Raw genomic sequence first — 21,689 nt, forward strand, 5'->3', positions numbered from 1 at the left:
ACTGCTATTTCAAGTCTCCCATGGGACTAGAAAAACAGGGGGCTTTAAATGAAATAAGCCAAAATTTCTGGGAAGGAAATCCCAGTATCTGTATTTATATATGTACGAGCTGCAGGGTCAATCATGGAATGGTTTGGGTTGGAAGGGACCACAAAGATCAATGAGGGGTTGTGTGGAGAACTTGCTGGTTTCGTACTGAAAGAAAAGAGGGTTTCAGAAATTATCTCCTTTCCTGTCCCTGCAGACTCCAGCCAGCAGGTCCCTACCTCAGTGACAGATATGATGGGGTTAATACTGCTGCATGCAAAACTTTACTAGAGCCTTGGGAAGGGGCTGGGCCTTGCTTTGTCACAGGCTCAGATAAATATTTGGTACCTCAGAGAGTCCTTCCCATTTCTTCTGACCACATTAATGCCTCAGCTACCACCATTTCCAAAGATACCCAAATCCCAAAAAATCTTGTCCTTGTATTTAAAGGCCTGGGGGATGCTACCCCAAGCTGAGGAAGGTTTACCCATCTCATCTCTCTGCCTGTAAATCCATCCAACACTTTTCAAGGAGAATTTCACCAGCTTACTTTCTGCAGGAAAGGTTTCAATGCTATCAAACAACACTAGAGCTCTCAGTACCCTCTTTCCTTTCTGTCTGCAGCAAAAATCCTATTTGAATTATTTCTATGGATAGTTGTCAAATTGAAATCCAGAGACAGAAAATTGAATCCTGATGAGTTCAGATGACTTTTTTTTTTTATTGCATCTGAATAATTTCTGATGGCCAAAGCTATTGAGAAAAACTCACACTGACTTCAGCAATGAAAACTGGACCCTGCATTGGGAAGAGCTGCCAGTTCAGCAGCTTACCAAAAGCATTATCCCACTTTTCAGCCTGGAAAATGAAAAAAACCAGTTTTCATGTTCAGGTATGTTTCTGCCTGTCATTTTGGAATCCACCCACTTGTCCATGCTTTTATCTATAAAGACAGACCTGGTTGAAGCTTAATCTGTAACATATGGGTATCACATGTGGGTTTTTTGACTGTGCAATATTCTTAATTACAAACATTACAAATTCAAAATGAACCTATATGGGGACCTTCCCTTGTATGTTTTTATTCTCTTTAAAAGTTTCTGTCATGTCTGCCCTGAAGACAGCAAAATACAATAAAACATACTCTGTAGCTAATTCATACTAACTGTCATTGTTAGTCATTTAACAGGCAATGTCAAGACAATGCCCATGCAGCTGGAAGTGTCTCCACTTGCTGTCTTTTTTAATCAAGAATTAACTAATCTTTCTTCTCACAAGAGAACATGAGCCTTCTCCCTTCCCACTTTCCAGGCCATTTGTCAGCAAAGATTACTCCAGATTTATGACACAGTTTTGCCAGGGCAGCCAGGGTTAGTGGGTTATTTTTCCAAAGGAACAGTGCTGGTTGGTCTCTCAGTTCTTTGGAAATGTCCACCTTTTTTCTGGTTTGTATTGCTGGCTCTTGAGTGACCTAATAAATGCAGCTCTCTAAGCTGTACAAGCACAAAAAAAGTGGGTCACAGGCTGCAGCAATTACAAAATACAGGAAAAAATACAGACATCACAGTTGCAACTTTCAAGTTATTCACCAGAAAGCAGGTCTGCTCCTGGCTCTCTCAGGAATGACTTTTCCTCAGAGCATTGACTAAACCAGCACTGTGTACTATATAAATAGGAATTAGTTGAATTAAAGGCAAGACTACAGTAAGTTGTAAAATCCCTCTACCCAGACAACCCATTAAAGTGACTGATATCCTTTCTCACCCTAAAGGTCCTGTAGGAAGGGCCATGAATACATTCATATTTGTTCCTTCTGCTCTGAGCCAAGAAATACAGAAAGATCTGCAAATGGAAAAGCAGCACTTCTGCAGAAAGCAAACCCAACTTCTTCCCTAGTTCACCTCTAGTGAGAATTGGGAAACACACTGCATAAAAACCCAAAAAGCAGAGAGCAGTTTGCACCTCCCTTGTGGTCTGCACAAATTACAACAGACTTTTTTTTGTGGGTGGTTTGTAGCTAGTTTTGCTGTTTAGTTTCCAGGAGAGGAAGGAGTCCTCTTGCTTGAGTCATTTCCACAACACAGTGAAGTACAAAGGAACATGCTCAAGTAATTTGGGGACCATGAAGAAGAGCAGGGTTCTCACATCATGGCAGTGTTTTACTCCTGGACTGAACCACTTTAAGGAACAACAGTAAACCTCTGACTTTTGGCCCAGCCTTTTTTTGGCTGGAGGGGTCTTCCTATGGCTTTCTTTCACTTTTGGCAATTTATTATGAATTCAGGGTATGTAAAACCTCAGGGAGTCAACAAATAGAACAGGGAATGTCCAACCTGCACAGGGGCAGGTTATCACGGAGGGGAAATCCTGCCATGAGTGAAGGTGTGAACGCTGGATGGTGTTACCTGCTTCCCTCCTGCCTCTGGGAAACAGAGGGCAAACTAACTCCTGAATTTAAGATATACAGAAAAGGGATTTGACCCTTCTCTGGCACCATTCCAGTGAGCTTGTTGAACATATAAAAGCAATGATGTTGCTCCTCTGAAGTCAGTGATTTTATCAGTCTTCTCACTTAAGAAATGATCGATTTTCTCATATTACCAGGCTAAAACCTAGCCTGTAATACGCAGGTCATGAACTCATCTGTCTCCACCTTCCATGTCTCTGGGCACAGTACAACAAATTAATGGTAACAATAATAAACTCCTTTGGAGTTTTAACGATTATTCATTACCTGGAGTACATCAGTTCTGCAGTCTCCTCTTCCTTGGATGCCTCATACTCTGGGCTACACTGCTTATATTTAAGAGAAACAATCAATAAGCACCATGCAGTCCTGGCTTTCTGGGATGCTAATCTCTCTGTTCCAGAGTTAGGCACACAGTCCCCCTGGCTTCAGCTAACATTCAGCCAAACAAAAGAACCCATTCAACAAAAAGAAAACATGTCCCCAGACTGCTTCTCACAAGGACAGTGATGTCCTGGGACAGCACGTAAGTGATGTTGACAAGGGGACACTGGAGCTTTACAAAGAAGAAGAACTGGGGCATGTTCCTCACCAGCCTTCATTCTCCAGCACAGAGATGAAGAAGCTGAGAAGCCATGTCCATACCCCAAATGCTTTGTCGGACCCTGGGAGGGTCAGAGTGGGTCAAGAACAGGGTTGAGAAGCCGCTGCTCCTCTGTGGGATCCTTCCTCCACAATGAAGCGACCTGGGTGAGAACAGAAGCGAGGGCTGAGACCTCAGGAGGCAGCAGGAGGATCTCCAGCAACCTCAGTGGGTCAATATTCATTTGAGAGGGACTTACTGACCTGTGAACATGTGACTCACATCAAGTCCTCGCCTTCTGAGCAGAACATCACACCTGGTTCCAAAGCTTTCATGGATATTTCATTGGGCTGCACACCGAGGCCAGGAGAGCAGCAATCCTGCTGTCAGAGGGCTCTGAGCTCTCTCTCTTCTCTCATTTTGGCCTCTGAATATAATTCATTTAAGCTTTTATGAGGCAATTCCTATCCAGATTTTATTAGAAGTCGAAGGCTTTTATTTCCTCAGTGTATTCATCACACAGAGAACTGATGCTCTGGTTAATTTTATTTCTGTACTTTCTGTGTTTTAATAATGATCTCCCCAGTTCCATTCAGCTCTGAAAAGATGGGGGAGATAGAGAGATATGAGGTGGAATAATGCAATCATGTACTGCAGACAGAGGAATAGTGGTAAAAATGAAGTGTAATGAATATGTGACTGAAGCAGAGACATAAAAGATTGCTTAAAGTATAAAATCTGATATATTTGCACACCTACCAGGCGTGTGTGTGCACTCTTAAAAAAAAAAATATGCAGGTATGCTTTCAAGAAAAATGTAAAACGGCACAAAAAATTACTTTTATCAAAAAATATTCCAGAAATGCAAATACAATACACACTTATAGCTCTGGGGCCACATCTCTGTGTGCTTTTTTTTTCCTCTTTCACTGTCTTTTTGAAGCCAAATAAGATAAAGACTTACCGGAACCAAAAATAAAAAAAATCTTCTTGTGACACTGTGGAGATGTCACACAGCTTCAAGCTCCTACAGGTCAAGGCTTGTTCTTCTGGTATTTCATTGACCCCCCCAGCTGAGGTCTCTCTGTGTCCCTCAGCTGCCTGATGGAGGATCTCAAGCCAAGACAAAGACATGAGCACAGGACACTTCCACAATCTGCTGTTCCATTCATTCTCTGTCAGATGATTTCTTCCAACTGCATTCAGCCAGCTCAGAGCATCAGGCAGACTCAGCAATGGCTGTCTGGGGCTCATGTAAAGGCAGTCAGGCTTTGTAAGCCTTGATTAAGATCCAAGAAGGGATTTAGTTCCATTTTAACATATTTCCTTTATCTGATACTCGTGGTTTGCATGTCACTGAATGGGTGTGTTATGGTTTCTAGGGGATGCACGCAGTGCAGACATTGAGAGACTCAGTGGTGAGTGTTTCCTACAAGCCACATAATGGGAAAATTAAAATCTGCCTGTACTGGACATGAAATCCCCCTGGAAGAGTCAAGGAAATTAATTTGAAATAAATGGTGAAGGCTCCATCTTTCCCTGAAATCCCGTGTATTGCTGCCAGTGAGTAACACACAGCTCCTAAGGAAACAAAAGAGGTGTAATCAGGTGGTGGGTGGTGAGTGGCAGTGCCCCATTGCAGTGTTTTGAGGTGCTGGGTGGGGGGACAAGGGCCCTCAGAGAGCCCCAGAGCCCTGTAAGGTCCCTGCTCAGTTGCTGCACACCCTGGTTGAATCATGTAAAGCCCTGAGGACAGAACTGCTGCTCTGGTTCCTGCTGGAGGGGAGGGAGGACTGGATGTTCCATGCCTGTCCTATATTTGCAAAAGTTGACAAGTCCCCTTTCTGCTTCCTTTTAAAATGCAAAAAGTCCTTGAAGACACCGCTGAGTTTTGACCTTTATTTTCACTGTCCCTGTCCTCCTGCACCCAGACAGCCCACAAGCTGAACAGAGAGTATCATTTTTAACAAGATGCTGAGGATTCAGCAGAGTAATTAATCTCAACAGAGAGACCTGTACACTTTTCTCTAGTAATTCACGTAAAGTGGGAGGTTAATGGGATTCAATAGAGCTGCCCTTCATCACTTAGAGAGAGATGGGCTTTGAACACCCCCAAGTGAAGTGGTTCTGGCATAAATGCTCCTCCTCCTCCTCTGTCTGCCCTGACCCCTTCATCCCTGAGGGGATGCCACATCTCAGTGCTGTATGATCCCCCTCTTGAGGCTGATTAGCCAGAGCAGGAGAGTTCAGGGAGGTGAGAGCATCGGCATCCTCACGGTGACGTCTGATCGCTGATGTCTGCGAGGGCTCCCAATTAGCCTGGAAACACTGCCTCTGGCCTGCAAACACCTTAAAAATTAAGTTTAAAGAAAAGCCGCCTGCGATGCCTTTCTCCAACCCTCTCTGCTGTATCAAAGCCTTTGAGAGCAGCTGAGGACAACTTTTATATCCGAGAAGGGCCCATTTGAGCATCGACTCATTAGTGCTGCGGCAGTGCTGCGCACAGAGCCGGGGAGCATCCATCAGCCCACTTACCAGGAGCACTCGCTGAATATCAGCAAGTGTTTTAGGCTGTGAAGTCACCTCTGAGGGAGCCACCAAAGGGTCTTTCAAGCAGAAAGGTCACCCAGCTCATCTGCTTCCAGGGAAGCTGATTAGAGACGACTTGTTTCGGGAGCCATCGTGCCCCACAGCAAGTCCCTTCTCTCGGGTTTTTCTCTCCCTCCTCTTGCAGTAATGATCTGCAGCTCATCAGAGGGGGCTCAGCAGGGGAGGACAGCAGCAGCACTTGTTTTAATAAATAATATTTGTGAGCTGGCTTTCAAGGCTGCAGCTTGGTGAGGAATCTGATGAGGCATCAGGAGGGAAGATTGAGAGAGGCACACCGGCACAGATTACCCAGAGAAGCTGTGGCTGCCCCTGGATCCCTGGAAGTGTTCAAGGCCAGGTTGGATGGGACTTGGAGCAACCTGATCCGGTGGAAGGTGTCCCTGCCCATGGCAGGGAGTTGGAATGAGATGAGCTTTAAGGTTCTGAAGGATAAGGCTGTGCCTCCTCAATCTTCTCTTTGGTAAGTCAACACTAGAAGCATCACCTGGGGCAGTGGTACAGTGATACATTCCCTGAGCAGTGACACCAGCCTAAGGCCTTCCCTGTGGTGGGAAGGTAAGATGCTTCCAGCAAGGCTGCAGGATTTCCAGGTGTGTTTCTGCACTGAGGAGGTTTGGGGGCAGTTCTGCTCAGGTTGGGTGTCTTTTCAAGGACTGGCTGCACTCTCGGCTCTAAGTGATCACAACAGACCTGCTCCAGCTGCTGCTCGAGTCAAGGTCCTTGCGAAGGAGAAATCATCACCAGCATGTTTGCATAACAGAGAGTTAGGAAAAGCATTTGCACTGGGAAAACAGAAGGAATATCTTTAGTTGTTATCTACACCAATTTAATGTGACTGTTAGAAACATCTGATGAAAATAGTGCCAGAAACATTGCCAAGCGTATCTCCCCCCAAAATCAAAATGCTTCAGAGCATTAGCCCTACTTTAATGATTCTGTTTTTCAACTAGAAAAAAGGCAGAGGGGAAGGAAAATTCGGGAAAATAACACATTTCTTTTTTTTTTCCCCTTTCAAAACAGCTCCTTGTTTTTCCAATACATTTATTTTGTCTTATTATTTCTCATGTAACTCTGAAGAAATTAAATACTTGAAAACACAACAAAACATATAAATTAAACCAAATGTTTTGATTAATGCAAAACCACTGACACTTCTTTTCCTGAATAATTTAAAAGTTAAGCTTAGAAAACCAATTTCTGGTTCGAGAAGCCTTTGTAAAAGAGAATGTTTGGCATTTTGCAGCACTTCTGTTAAGTGGACTGGTGTCAGCATCTTATTCTTTTAATGTTAAAAACAATTTTAAGCCACCCAAACTCCAGCTCTGAACTATTTAGGAAAAGATGTGTCTTTCTAGCCCTTCTCTATAGTCTCTCAGCAAACTCTCTGGTTGTACTTGGCATTTCTTAACTAGGATATAAATATTGTACTTAAATTATGGTAACTGTGTCCATAGCATGTTTGATCTTTGAAGTAAAGATGTAACTACAGTGGGCCATATTTTGTCCTTCATCCCTCACTCTTGTGTCATGAAAATGCACAGGATTTCTCCATGGAAATAATCTGCTCTTGAAAGGAAAATTAATGCAAAGTAATTTCCACGGGTGGCCACTTCTATTTTTCAGGAGGTTTTTGTATGTGAAGACAATTCTTCCATACAGCTACATTAAAATAGAGGGGGAAAAAAATGAAATTATCTTTCTCCGAAAGTTTTATGGTGCTGTTTATGAGTCTGCTGTTCAGTTACTGCAGGAAATTGTAAAACAAATTCACTGGGAGAAAAGAGAAAAATATTGTCCCACAGGCAGAAGGAGGACACCAGAATCATGCAGAGAGAAGCCCTGTTAGGTGACACACACTCCATCCACAGCTGGACTCCCTATCCCAGAGCCAACATTTCTCCCTAACCCCTTGCAAGGTTAAACACAGCTGACTTACTGACCCATACCTGGACCTCAGCTTCTGAGTACATCATCAAAAAGTCATAGAGACAATTACATGCACCCGCAGTGAGGTTCACACACAGACTGGGTAGGAAGGAACCTGTAGAGTGCTGGCAGACGTGCAAAAACTCGGCCAAGCTGGGCAGAATTCCTACTCAATCAACATGGGCAGAGGTTTGGCAGTGAAAGGTTTGAGCTGTGTTTAGCACGTGGTTCCCTTGGATTGGCTCCTTGGGGGAAATCAACTGGACAGCAGCAGATTGGACTCATCTTTTCCCGGGAGGGCTGCTCAGGTGCACACATGAGAATGGCAGGAGGAGCCACCAAGTACCCCCCGTGCCTCAGAGACATTCTGTCTTAAACTTCTGCCTCAGGGCTTTCTGCACATTTTGTATCTTCTCTGTGATCACGGTGTCACTGAGGTGATCTCCAAACTTCTGCTTCAACAGCACCCTGATGATTTTGATGCAGCGTTCGTCCATCATGGGCTTTGCCTCCCGGAAGGTGTTGCCCCTCCGCCCCGTGATGGAGTGGCTCTGGATGTAGTCGGAGGTGAAGAGCTTGTAGAGCAGTGTCTTGCAGGCTGTGCTGATTTTCTGGTCAAACCTGATGGTTTCTTTGAGCTGTTCCTTGGTGTAGCCGTTGAAGAGCTCCACCACCTCGCACGGTTGCCGGTGGGGCTCCTCCTGGAAGGACAGGGATTCCAGCCTCTGCACCTTCTTCCTCAGAGAGAGGACATCCTGTTGGAGGTCAAACACCATCCTCTCCAGCTGCTCTATCTTCTCCACCCTGAAAAATTAAACTTGAATGTGTAAGGGCAAGAAGGCGCGATGGCCTCACCGTGGGATGTAGCATCTCCACCCCAGCAGTGATTACACACTTCCTGCAGGAAAGGCCAGGACAACTTCTCTGACAGAGTATCAGCCCATCCAACTATGGGTGAGGAGTAAGGCAAGAGAGAAGAATGACATGGTCTGGACTTTTCAGTAACTCAGAAATGTTCAGTTTAACTCTCAGCTCCCCCTTGTCATGCAGATATGGAGATTTTGATGCTCAATTTTCTTCTCAACTGTAAGGAAAAACGTAAGCCCTATCCTGCAAGTCCCAGGAGGCACATATTTGTGGTATTAAACAACAGAAATGTGGGAAATTGCAATGCAAAAACCATAACGTGAATCTTTTTGGCACGCATTTCTTTGCAAGAAAACTTTCCCCTAGCATCCCTTTATAACTGGATACTTGTCATCAAAGTAATGAACAATAAAACAAGGAACACACAACCATGTTCAAACATGGTAGGTGTCATTTTGATTGTTATTGGCAAGAGCTTTGTGGTTTCTGCACTGTTTTAGAGCCTTCTTGCATCTCTAACTCCAAGCCCTACAGTCAGAAACACCTGGCTCTGATTACAAAGAGACTCAGCAACTTTTGGTTCTTAAATGCACCACTTTGTCACCCAGCTGTGATCTCACTGCTCACTCTTGCAGTGAGGAAGAAAACACAGTTAAGAACAAGTGCCTTCTTTTGCTAATTACCTTTCCATCTCACCAGGACTGAAACTTTTTTGAACCCTCTCGAAGTCATCCATCTCTTGCAAAGTGTCAATCTTTTGCTCTTCACGGCTGGAAGAAACAAGCAAGTTAAACAGAACTGCCATAAACAGCTTCATGCTCATATTCATATTCATACCTGATGAGAATTATCTGTGATTCAAAGGCTGTAATTTAAAGCAAAGCCACTTCTTTTTTCATTTGCAGCAAGAATAAAATGGATTGAGAGGGAATATCAGAAGTTTTTCCCATGGACAATCTCCTGTGCAACCCCTCTCATACAGATGTGGAGGACCACCCACTGACCCCCCCAAGGAACCAGGACTCCAGAGCAAAAGGGACTCAATTGCTCTGCTGTATTTACCCACACAAACTCCTGTCACATTTTGTGCTTTGGGTTTAAGCCTCCGTTAACATTTACTCAAATCAAGCACCACCAGGGAATGGAAACAGAGTGGACAGACCCCGTGCTATGAAATCAATGTATATGGTGTGAAACATTCAGGGTCCTCACTGCTCTTTCAAGTGTTACCTGTTCAGACAGATGTGTTGCTGGCACTGGGACAAGATGCCATCTGACTTCCTCTTCATTGGCAAGGCAACGTAATCTGCAGCAGGGATGGGAGACAAGTTGAAAAATCATCTGTTGAGAAGGTCCTGGATCCCTCTGTCTCCAGAACAGAGTATCTAAGCACTCCTGCTAGATTGCATGGCAACAGATTATTCCCTTTGCACAAACAGAGTGATCCAGACATGTTTTCCAGGATTGATCAATTGGGATTTTGTAATTAGAAAAAGGTGGTATCTCAAGGGCTTCTCCTGTTCTCATCACAAAAGAAGCCATGGGCAAGGTAAGCAGAGCCAACGTGTCTCTGGGCACTGCTGTCAGTCAGCAGGTAAATAACACACTAACATATTTTTATAAGTACATTTAACATGTGTAGTGATGAGTGGAAAAACAGGGAAATAGGCAAAGGTTTGACTAACTGAGACACAAGGCTTTTGGGTGTTTGACAGTTGTTCAGGCAGGCTACATTGCCTTTTGGCTTGTGGGGAGAGAACTGCTATCCCAGGAGACAGAGTTGATGGCTGATAGAGCAGATACCACACACCATCACAGAGGTATCTCCCTTTAGACAGCCTTCCTGGAGGAGATCTCCCAGGTGAAAAGGACCACAAAATTTAATCTCTAACCTTTGTAGCCCTGAGAGAAAGCACACACAGCCCCAGAGCAAAGCAGAGGTCTCCTGGCTGCTCTGCAGGTCCCCATCCCACTGTGCCGCTCAGGACCAGGCAGGAGAGCAAGAACCCAAGGTTACCTCTGGTAGCTGGACCAGCCCTCTCCTCTTCACCCTGGGAAGTCCCTGGCCCTGGCATGGCCATGGTGATGAAGGTGGATGGAGGAGTGAAGGCGCTGGCTGGGTGGGGAGGACCTGCCAGTGAGCAGGGGCTTCCTGCTGCAGTGCCCAGGACACGTCTCTCCTTGAGGATGGAGGAGCTGCCAGCGTCATGGGGCAGGCTGTCCTCACCTGCCCTCAGCAGTGGCTTTGCAGGGTAGGCCCTGTCACCGTGGTATTTCCTGGATGCATTCCCCGGGGTCCATTTTGGGAAGGTTTTCCTGGATTTTTTTGGTGGGGATGGCATCATGCTGTGGACAGCCGGTTCTGCTTCTGAAAGGAAGGAGGGCGCTCAAGAAGTGCAATGGGGCATCAGTGTTTTGTATCTCCCACCTCCCTCCCAGTGCTTTTTACCCTGATTGCTGTGATGTGAAATTTATGATGGGACTACAATGTGCTCAGCATCCTCCCACCCCAAAAGCCCCACGGAAGTAGAAGGGTGCAACCCCCCAAAAGACCTTACTCACTTAACTTCTCCAGGAGCTGCCTGTCTTCCAGCAGCTTCTTCTCTAAAATATCCTTGTGCTCTGTGGGAAGAGAGGATTTTTCAGTGCTCCCTCTCGACAGGTCGGTCCCGAGCAGCCCCAAATTGCAAAGCCCAGTGCAGAGGGGTGTCACTCACCACTTATGCCTTCCACCATGCCCCAGTAGAGCCCACTGAAGCCGGGGCAGCGGGCCAGCACCTGCTCACCCACCGTGTAGAGGTGGAAGGGCTTGCGGGGCTCCTTGATGTTCTCCATGTTGATCACCCGGCTGCCGTCGGGCCAGTTGATGAGGACGTAGAGCTTGGCTGACATCAGGGCTGCCCACCTGGAGCAGGGGGAGCAGCAGGGGAATGTTATGGCACAGCTCCGGGCTCTCCCGTGGTTGGAAGTGTTGGCAAACAACACTCTGCCTGGGGCAGTGCAGCCTGCAGGTAGAAAATACTTCTCCCTGTATCTTTACTAGTTATTTCTCCTTTCCCATTCCTGCCCTTCTGTGCTTGCCTCATCCTAAACCCCTTGGCTGGGAGGATGCCCTGGCTCTGACTGAGCACAGCCCCACATGCCTTCAGTGTATCCAAGTTCAATTTGAATTGGAACTGCAGGGACAGCCATGATATGTCTCACCTGGGGTCAGGCAAGACCAGCTCTCACACAGGACACCTTGGGCAGATGCTGGATAAGCCACTGAGCAGACACAGGCTGGTTCCTCTGCCTGTGTGAACCATCACAGCTCAAATGGCTTCAGTGGTTCTACAGCAATTTGCTACAGTGCAGAGCTGTATCTGTATGATATCAAGGCAGTACAGAGAAGAGACTCAAAAAGACTCAGGAGTATTCCAGGAAATTATCATTGCTTTGCCTGTGCAGTTATTTTCCCCAGTAAACATCAAAGTGCTTTGATAAGGGGAACAGCAAATTCCCTTCATTTCACATGTGGGGAAACTAAGGCACAGACCAGTGACAGATATATCTAAGGCAGTCAAGTAGGAAAGCTGTAAGGAGCTGGATCCTGGGTCCTGGCCACTTCTCTGCCCACTGAGATACTCTCTTTCCCCTCCTGGATCTGCAGACCTAAAGCCCTGGAGAAAACAGAGTGCTCAGCAATCAAACAGCAGCCAGGCTGATGGTGACTTCCAAAACCTCCTGTGCCAGAGGAGCAGCTAAGGAGACAAAGGCTGCTGAGCTCAGGAGGGGTTTCTTTGCACTTTTCAAACATGGATGGGGACAAAATCAAGCAGAGATCACCTGCCAGAGCTCCTGAGGGCCCTGGCAGAGCATCACCCCAGTCCTGCCTGCTCTGCTTGGCAGCAGGATTCTGGGGGCAGGAGCTGAGCTTGTGTGCTGGGCACAGTGTGGAGAATGGCCACGGTGTCCAAAGCTGATGGGAGGGAGCTGGAGCAGGGAGAGGAGAGGTGGAGCAGGGACAAGGTGACAGGAAGGGCAGCTAGGAGCCAATGTATTGCAATTTCTTGTTTTGCCTCCACATCCACATTAAAGTCAAGCCTGAATGTGATTGCCCTCACTTGGAAGGTTCAAGTTCACCCTGGAGAACTTTCTCCTTCCCCCCCCACCATCATCAGCTACAGAAAACCTCCTTGCAGCAACCATAACTCTCCCCAAACCTGCCAGCCTGCCCTGCTGGCACAGTCTCACACCTGGTTCTCTCCAACCTCCTTCTGGCAGAGACACAGTGACATTTATTTTTATCAGGTAGCACCATATATAAATTATCCGGGCGGTAACTGCCTGTCTCCCCACATCCCCTTCCCTGCAGCAGGAGCCTGCCCCCAGACCTCTCCCGAACACAGGGAAGGCTACAGACCAGAAACTGAGATAAATGCATAACTCAGCCTTCTCCCTCTCAGAAACACAGCTCCACATTCCAAACAGCAAAAACCCCTGCCCAAAAAGCTCTCTAGAGGGGTTTTGCTTTAACATTTAAAGAATGATCTTTAAACACTGATCTTCATAGCTGCTGCTGCTCCCTCCTTCCCCACTAACCAGTTGTTCATTTACCCTAATGAAGGCAGCAAAACTACACAAACACACAGAGAAAGAAAGAGATCAAAATCCTGATAGCAACAGAGCTGCTCCTTGCCTGGTTAGCACTGCTCCAGGTGTTGAGTCTTGCAAGATGTCTCCTGTCTCTCCAGGTCTCAGCTGCCTGTTCCGGGAGAGGTGGTGACCAGACACTTCTTTGCCTTGGGCTTGTCCCTTCACCACAGTTCCTTGTCAGGTCTCCTTTGTCTGGCTTGGAAAGCTCCCACCTGCTGTCCTCACTGCAAAGAAAAAGAGAGCTTTGGCTTTCTTTTTTTCCTGGTTGTTTTGTTTCAGTATTATTATTCCTGTTATTTTTCCATATACATACATTATTTTTTTCCTTAGCTTGTTTCAGGTCTGTTTCTTACGGGGAGAGAGAGCAGAATAGAAGAGAAAAAGCCTTGGGTTTTTTGGAGCATGAATAAACCTTGCATTTCCATGAGTTATTCATGAATAATTCATGAAAATGCATGATTAATTCAGGTTCATGAATTATTCAGGAATAATTCTCGAACATTCCTGGTTAATTCATGCTCACACAGCGAGTGAGTCAGGCTCTAGGGCTTGGTGAATTCCTTTCTCCCTGAGACAGGAGAAGAGAGGCTTAGAGAAGCCGCATTGTGCACTTGCTGTTTACTGCCTCTTAGAAGAGAACATATTTTGGGCCCTTTTTGAAATAAGGACTTGAAGAAGAGAATTGAAATGCCTGCAGCCTCCTGCCCACAGAGGAATAGCACAGCACCAAAAGGAAAAAAAAAAAAGAGAGAAAGAAATTGGACTTGCTCTCAGAGGAAAACCTGGCAGCAAGTTTTACTCCATTTCAAAACATCTTTTTTCCCCCCTGCCTTCAGATCTCTCCCTGGTTAAGATACATCTCAGCTGCTCCAGTTTTTACCTACTGTGTAACAAAAGGACCATGCACAGGAGTTTCTGTACCACGAATCACAGGGACTTCCCAAGCCATTTGCCCATCTGTCCCTGCATGTGTGTGTAAACAGTCAAACAGTCTCTTCTCCCAGGAAACAAGCAACAGGACAAAAGAAAACAGCCTCAAGTTGAACCAATGGAGGCTTAGATCAGATATGAGGAAAATTTCTTCATCCAAAGGGTTGTGGGTCCCTGGCACGGGCTGCCCAGAGCAGTGATGGAGTCACCATCCCTGGAGGGATTTAAAAGACATGTAGATGTGGCACGTGGGGACATGGGTTAGTGGTGGGCTTGGCAATGCTGGGGGAGCAGCTGGGCTCGATGATCTTAGAGGGCTGTTCCAGTCTAAATGATTCTGTGGATCTACAAAAAGCTCCTTGACTCAGTGTCCCAGCTGGCCTGGTGCTCACACTGGCACAGGCATCAAGCTGGCCATGCACAGCTCTGCTTTCCCTATTTCTCCAGAGCTGCCTCCACAAGCTGCCTGCCCAATTAGCCATCCTACCCCAGCCACTGAATGAGATGGAAATACAGCTACGCAGTGAATCCAAACAGCACTGCCCGCTTTATCTTAGCCAAAACCAGCACTAGAAGCTGTTGGAAGAAAGGGACAATTCAGATGTTCAGTGACATATTAGAAAAGGACCTTGATCAGCTTCACAGGGTAAGAAAATTTCTGTATGTCTTATTTGTGGTATTTACAGCTTAAAAATACACCTGTCAGCCCAGGTAAAACTAGATGTTAAATAGAGAATTAGCTGAGATTAGGTAAAACAGCAGATATTAATATAAAAGCAGAAGCATTTGACTTCTACATAGTTTTGAACAATGTTGCTGAAAAATGAAAACTGCATAGGAAGAAGAAATGGAAAAGCAGTGAAAAGTGGAAAAATAATAGAGGAAAAACAACAATGGAGATGAGATTGGATTCTGGATTGATGCAGAACCTGGTTCAAATAAAATCTTGGGCTGGATTAAACAAGCATTGTCTGCTTTCCTTTGAAGAACCAACAATATCCAAAGCATAACAGATGAACAGTCCTGGGGTAGAGGTGGGTAATTTGACTGGAAACCGCAGGAGAGGAAGGATTGCAGGAACCACAAGAGGAAGACAAATTGTAGTCTCATCAAACAACAGAAAAGTCAAGTGCCCATGTATAAATATACAGTGTTTGTGTTGAATTATTCCAGGAAAATGCGAGCCTGAAGTGAATCCCAGGTGTTTGACTTCATGAAAATTAGCGAGTCCTGATTAGATTTCCCTCCCGGTTGTGAATATGAAATCCCTGGCCAGATGCCTCCGTTCCGGCCGTTTTCAGGAACCTCTCTTCTGCATTTCCTGATTCTTTGAAAACAAGTCCCACACTGGGGCCCCGGTGCCAGCACACGTCACCCTGCAAGCTGCACTTGCTGAGATTTAGATTTCAGCCCTGACTAATGAGCAACAATAGCTCCTTTGTGATCTTACCCAGAGATACACCAGATGAACCCTGTTCAGCATCTGTTTGAGTGCTGCCTGGTCTTTATCAGAACAATCTTAATTGATGTGTGAAGGGATTTAATTAGCAAACACAGGTGGTTTTAGTCTCCCTTTTCATTAACCTCTGCAATGTTGCTCTTCCTTTGGCTGAGTTCAGCAGCCTGTAGAATTCTAGAATGGTTTGGACTAGGAAGGATGTTCAAGACCACCTCATTCCACTCCCCTGCAGAGACACCTTCCACTAGACCAGGCTGCTCCAAGCCCATCCAACCTGGCCTCGAACACTTCCAGGGATCCAGGGGCAGCCATAGCTTCCCTGAGCAACCTGTGCCAGGGCCTCACTACCCTTGCAGGGAAGAATTTCTTCCCAGTACCAAATCTATCCCTGTCATCTGTCAGACTGAAGCCATTTCCCCCTCATCCTGTCACTCCAGGTCCTTGTCCAAAGTCCCTCTACAGCTCTCCTGGAGCCTGTTTAGGTACTGGAAGGGCTCTAAGGTCTCCTCAGGTTCTTCCCTTCTCCAGGCTGAATAACCCCAGCTCTCTCACCCTGTCCATGTAGCAGAGGTGTTCCAGTCCTTAGAGCATCTTCGTGGCCTCCTCTGGGCTCCCTCCAGCAGCTCCGCATCCTTCTCATGCACTTCACCATTTCAGAACGCAGCCAAAGTTCAATAATTGAGCTGCATGGCTCGTTAATTTTTATCAACATGATGAAATGACATGGGAACCCTCAAGTGCTGTGGTTCAGTGGGAGCAGACCTGAGACCAGCTCTGCTTTCCTCCCACGCTGTGGGGAGAAGGGTCTGGGCAGCGCTGGGAGGGATCAGTGTTGCCAGGGCACATGGTGGACAGAGAAACTCAGGCACTTAGTGCTGCCCCTTAGTCACCAGTCCCTTCTGGGATGGCAGGTTGGTTGATGGAGTCATTAGGATGGATCTGGGTGACAGTTTTGCAGTCAGTGGTGACAAACCTGTAGCGTAAGTCACTGTCTGTACCCGAGAGCGACCACCCGGTGACATTCTGCATTTGTAATGAAATAAGTACAAGTCCCATCTCTGCCTGTGATAGAGGGAACAGTGAAATACAACCCAGGCTAATGAGGCAGGAATTAACTGCATTTTAATTAAAGAATGTTTCTTTTCTAATAAGCTAGAAATTATCTAAATTACTCAGAAATGGGGAGTAAAGCCACAATCAGGGTCAGCAGCCAGCTAGACTGGTACATACAAGTCCTAACTACCACAGCTGGTTAAATGCTTTCCTAGATTGGAGCTTTTCCCTGTTATTCCCCGTGTGACAGAGGCCAGAAAACAATGAGAAAATGAGAGTCTAAATGCACCAGGCAGAGCTTTGCAGGGCTGCAGAGGCTGCGTGGGCTCCTGCAGAGTGCACTGGCTGGCAGGGCTTCACATTTACCTAATGTAAGTTATTATTCCTTCCCTATTATTGCCCTGAATTGACTAAGATATTTTTTAGAGACTAAAGTATTTTATTTCTCTCCAGAAAAAGATTTCCCTTGTGTAATTCCATTCCCAAACCCCTTCCTTTTCACCTAATCAGCTTCCCACTGTTTTGCAAAGCCTTTTTTCCAGGCTGTCTGTATTTATTTGACCTTTGCACTCCACAACATCTGTTTCTTTATCTGCTTGGCAGGCTGATTTCTTGGGGCTCCTTTGTAATGTTGGCAGTGAGATAGCAGAAGCACAGTTAGCAAAAAAAAGAAAAAAAAAAATAAGGGGAAAAAATCACCCCAAAAATGGCAGGGACTTTGAGGGAGGGTAATGCTATAAAACACGATTGCTTTTAAATATCCCCAAACCTTTTACTGATGCTTTCAAGTATTTAACTTTAGCCTCTTTCTAGTATTCAAAAGGACATGAAGGGGACTAGCAGGAATTAACCCAACTAAGGAAGTACCAGAAATTAAAGAATAGATCATTCGCATGAGACTGAAAAGGAAGAAATTATTTTAAATTGCAATTACAGCTGTAGGTAGCTGGGAAACAGAAACCTGCTTAACCTAAGGTATATGAGCAGCTCCTGAGAAAGTGACAAGACTGACCACACTTTTAAAATAAAGCACATGCCTGCCTAGTCACAAAATCAGGGCCAAAACCTCAATGTTCCACACAGTAACAAACCCCACTGAAAGAGATGCTTCTGATGTACAGGTCAATGCAATTTAAAAAAAAACCAACTAAAACTCAAAAATGCATTTTTGAGGTTCAGATTTCCAGAGTGAAATGGTGAAAAAGCAGAAAAGAAAAAAAACATCCCAGCACATCATCTTACAAGAGGAGGAAATAACACAGCAAGAAAGGGCTGATGTGGAAAATTCATCTCATCAATCACCTCTTGGATCCGCACCCCTGGGCACTCACCACCCTTTTCCACCTCATTCCTGGATGGAAAGGTGCTGCAGGGACATGAGATCTCTGCTTGGGAGCACCAAATCCGAGTGCTCAGCCTCCATGGAGCCAGCACTGTGCTGCCAGATGCTCCTGCTCATCCCCTGAGTCACTGCCCCCGTTACCTTGGCGAGCGCAGCCGCAGGTACTGTCAGAGGAGCCCCAGAGCCAAGAGAACATGTTGTTTCCTGCTACTCCACCAGCACAACCCCAATTCTGAATTCTCATCATGTTGCTAATTCATTAAATACAGTCAGGAGCACGTTAGCAGTTGCAGAAGGGACTCACTGGGTGGCACACACTGCGTGAGCACCCATGAGCACATGCATGGTGCTGCTGCCTCCAGCCCTCTCCACGGCATCCCTGGGGAACAGAGCTCTTGCCCTCAGCATTCCTCTGTTGGTTCCCACTCCCAGTTTTTTCCCCTTTTTCTGGCAGAAAGCACAAAGAGCAGTTCTTCAGAAGGAACGAGGTCTGGGTTGATTTTGGACAAGAAGCTATGCCAGCTGGGACCAAGGTGCCACAGGGGATATCTCATCCCTCTCCACAATGTCTTGGGGTGCTGCACTCTGGATCAGAGCTTCCACAGCAGCACCTGATCCCCTGCCAAATAACATGAAACCCTCAGATTTTACCTTACATTGCCACAGCACTGATTATTTCTCACAGGCCCTCTGATGCTGCTGAATAATTTATTAAATTCCCTCTTTGAGTGAAAGGGGACAGAGCCCTTGCAGAAACGGGTGCATCAAGCAAAGCCACCCTGGTGTCACCGTGCAGGCAGTAAGTGTGTGGCAGGATGGTCTCACCAAGGACACCATCCACAGGGATGCAAAGGGAATGGAAAGCACTGTCAAACAGCCTTGTAGCAACACGCTGTAAAATCAGGCAGAGGAATTGTCCTTGACCAGCCTTCTCTCCAGGCCCTGCTTTGGGAGCTGGCATTAGCAAATGGGCTCTTGTGTGAATAGATCTGTCAGAATCCATGCGAGCGATTCCCACCCCAGCCCTGCCTACTCCAAGTGGCATAATTTTGGTACCTGACTACTTCAAAGGTGAAAGCATATCCTCTCTAATTTGCTAAATTGAAAAATTTACTCCTCTCAGGAGACAACCTCATCTCCACCTTCAACCTCTTCAGCTTTGTACACTCTGTTCGTAACATGAAAAGGTTTTTCCTTAATTTCTTCTCCAGGAAAGAAGGAATTGATCTCTCATTTGTAGCACTTTAAATTGACATGTTGACTACAAAAATCCACCGCTCATCTCATCAAAGGCTGATCTAATAGTGCCAATTACTCCAGTAATGGAGATCCTCACAGGGATGGGTGGATTAGTAGAAAAGGGAAGTAGGGGTGGGAGAGACAAAGTGACAGGATTAAGATAGATGGGTCCTCTCACATGCAAGGAGGCACAGGAAGAAGTGGGATCTGGGAAGACAGCATTGTTTTAAATCAGGATATCTGCTGTACATGGCAAGACAAGACATGACACATTCCTCATCTTGTCGACAGGAGGGATTCGACCCACTCCTCTCCAGCTGTGGAAATGTGATGCAGAGTCTGGTCCTCACTCATCTGGTAAGTGACAGAGCTGATCTGAGCTCAGCCTGGAATCCTGGGGATTGACAGCATGGACTTGTACAAGATGTAACTTGAATGCTTGTAACAAGCCCAACATCCACTGACAGTCAGTGGCAGGGCAGGCTTGTTCATCCTTCCCGCTCTCCAGGTATTGCTCTGGTAAAATGCGCTCTCTAGTGTGGGCAAAGCAGCAAAGATGGAAGGTTCTGAGTGCCCCAAAAAGCCATCAGCCCATTCATTCCACAGCCCTGCTGCTCAGGACCATCAGTTCTGCACAGAGCAGGCAGCGAGCTCGTCACCACTGGCATTACCTGTGGTTTTGAACCGGGAGCTGTGGATCACCATCAAGCTTCAAGCATTTCTAGTGTCAAGTGCTTCACATAGTCCCCTCCAGATTCTGATTCCAAGTCAGTTCAGCAGTAGGTTTGGGGAGTGTTTAGATCGAGTCTCACCATCCTGCAGTGGAGGTTTGTGGCCTCTCTCCAACCTACAACACAGTAAAAAAAAAAAAAAAAAAGATCTGCTAAGGTCACAATGAAAAACCCTGAGCTAAGCTTTCTTTAAACTCTCTTACCTCATAATTTTGATTGTGAAATGCTATTTAGGAAGACCAAGACTGATCAAAAGCAGGACATTTTTGTAGATTTTTGTAAAAGTGGGGGTTTTTTGAAGGTTTAAGATGGAAAGATTTTCACTGAAGTAATTTTGCTCTTACAGTTTTTTCAGCATCCTGTTATTTTGAGTTTCCGCTTTTATCTCCTGCCAACCTTTACCTGTCCAGAGCAAATAGTTTCCCTGACAGCTTCCATCTCTATGTGCCATTTCCTGAGCATTACCTGCATGAAGCCTCGGGTGCTCACTGAGGAAAACTCACTTCTTTATATTCTTTGCAGAACCAGGGAAGGTCTTGCTTGCTCAGCTGGGCACTGAGATAGTTTGCTACTCAAACCTACTCTGTATGGCATCACTGATGCATTTTTGACTGAAATAAATCTGTTTGTTTTCTGCTCTTAAATAAAGAGTGAGTGGCTCCGTGAGCAACACGAAGGCGCAGGAAACACAATCAGCCTGTTACTCAAACACCATTTCTGAAGGGATTGTGCTCTGCTTTTTAGAGAAGATTAAGAGCTCAATTACAGTAGAGGAAGAGTCTTTCATTAAATCACACATAGAACATAACAAGGACAAATTATAAAGCTCTTCAGAAGCAAATCTGTGTCAGACTGCTGGGTAAGGAGGCCTTTCACGGGGAGCATCAGTTGTTTCTCCTGCCCTTCTGAAGAAATGAGTCCCACACACCTCATCTTTTTAAGGAAAGCACATAACCAGATACCTATGGGGCATATGAACCCGGAGATGAGGGATTCAATTCTTTTTTTTCCCCCCAAGCATTTTAAGGCACTTCATGGCAGAGCTCAAAGGGGACAACAAGGAGTTACAGGGCTGTCCAGAATCCTGCACCTGGGAAAGAGTGAGTCCAAGTTTAGTCACAGATTTGTCATTGCTTGATTTCGTTCTGTTGTTATTCTGTTCTCCTGAAATAAATTATGGATAATTAAAGGCAGTTAGCTAATTGGATTGTAAGCAGGTGCTAGTGGAAAAAACACACCATTCCCCTTTGAAACCCCAAACAGAGATTAATTGAAATTCCCTTGGAAAAGACATCCCAAAAGCTCCTAATCTGTTGATAAAAACAGTCACCCGAAAGGAACAAAAAGCAACATTTTTTTGGAGGTTTCACAACAGCAACCCCCATCAAGCATTAGGATTGTCATTAACACACCAGAAAACCCTTCAAAGGCTGAAAAACCTTTCTTGGGAAGCAGTGCCAGAATGCACAAAGTTGAAAAGTGATCCATGAAGGCCTCACATTTCCATCAAGGGCAGGATGAGATGAGTAGGAGAGCATGACTGGGGTTCTTCAAAAGCCAGACCTTAGAGCAGAGAAGGGATTAAACCCTGATATCCCTCCGATTATCCAGAAGTGGATCAAGCCATGTGAGAGAGCTCAGAAAGCAACAGTGCTTGTGACAAAACAGCAGCATGTAAACAGAGGGAGGAAGAGAAGACACAGCTAAATACATCCTAATGCTCATCTTCGGCCTGACCTGATGTCATTGGTGCAGTGAGTCACAGACATCTCCAAATGTGGGTGGCAGAACTGAAAAGTCCACTGATAAGCAACAGAAAT

The 21,689-nt window shown here is 45.8% G+C and overlaps 1 protein-coding gene across 1 annotated transcript; it reads right to left on the bottom strand.

Moving 5' to 3' along the window:
* Window positions 1–6,449: 6,449 nt before the first annotated feature.
* LOC127478144 (uncharacterized) lies at window positions 6,450–21,689 on the bottom strand. Its single transcript, XM_051803405.1, has 9 exons — window positions 21,607–21,689; window positions 19,810–19,985; window positions 13,159–13,339; window positions 11,198–11,485; window positions 11,043–11,102; window positions 10,498–10,848; window positions 9,711–9,786; window positions 9,164–9,250; window positions 6,450–8,417 (listed from the first exon to the last, which is right to left on the bottom strand). Exons 4-9 carry the CDS (start codon window positions 11,370–11,372, stop codon window positions 7,970–7,972), a joined length of 1,197 nt encoding a protein of 398 aa, XP_051659365.1. The 5' UTR covers window positions 11,373–11,485; window positions 13,159–13,339; window positions 19,810–19,985; window positions 21,607–21,689; the 3' UTR covers window positions 6,450–7,969.

Source organism: Manacus candei, unplaced genomic scaffold (assembly GCF_025592945.1).
Source record: "Manacus candei isolate 608988 ecotype Guabito, Panama unplaced genomic scaffold, ASM2559294v1 h1tg000057l, whole genome shotgun sequence".
In the NCBI taxonomy this organism is placed as follows: Eukaryota; Metazoa; Chordata; class Aves; order Passeriformes; family Pipridae; genus Manacus; species Manacus candei.

What these genes read in the sequence shown, in the direction of transcription:
- LOC127478144 (XM_051803405.1), bottom strand. Translation starts at nt 11,372, where the DNA reads ATGTCAGCCAAGCTCTACGTCCTCATCAACTGGCCCGACGGCAGCCGG. An exon ending in CATGGTGGAAGGCATAAGTG is followed by an intron (nt 11,103 to 11,197) that starts GTGAGTGACACC and finishes CTCTTCCCACAG; the next exon opens with AGCACAAGGATATTTTAGAG. An exon ending in GGCTGGTCCAGCTACCAGAG is followed by an intron (nt 9,787 to 10,497) that starts GTAACCTTGGGT and finishes TCCCTGCTGCAG; the next exon opens with ATTACGTTGCCTTGCCAATG.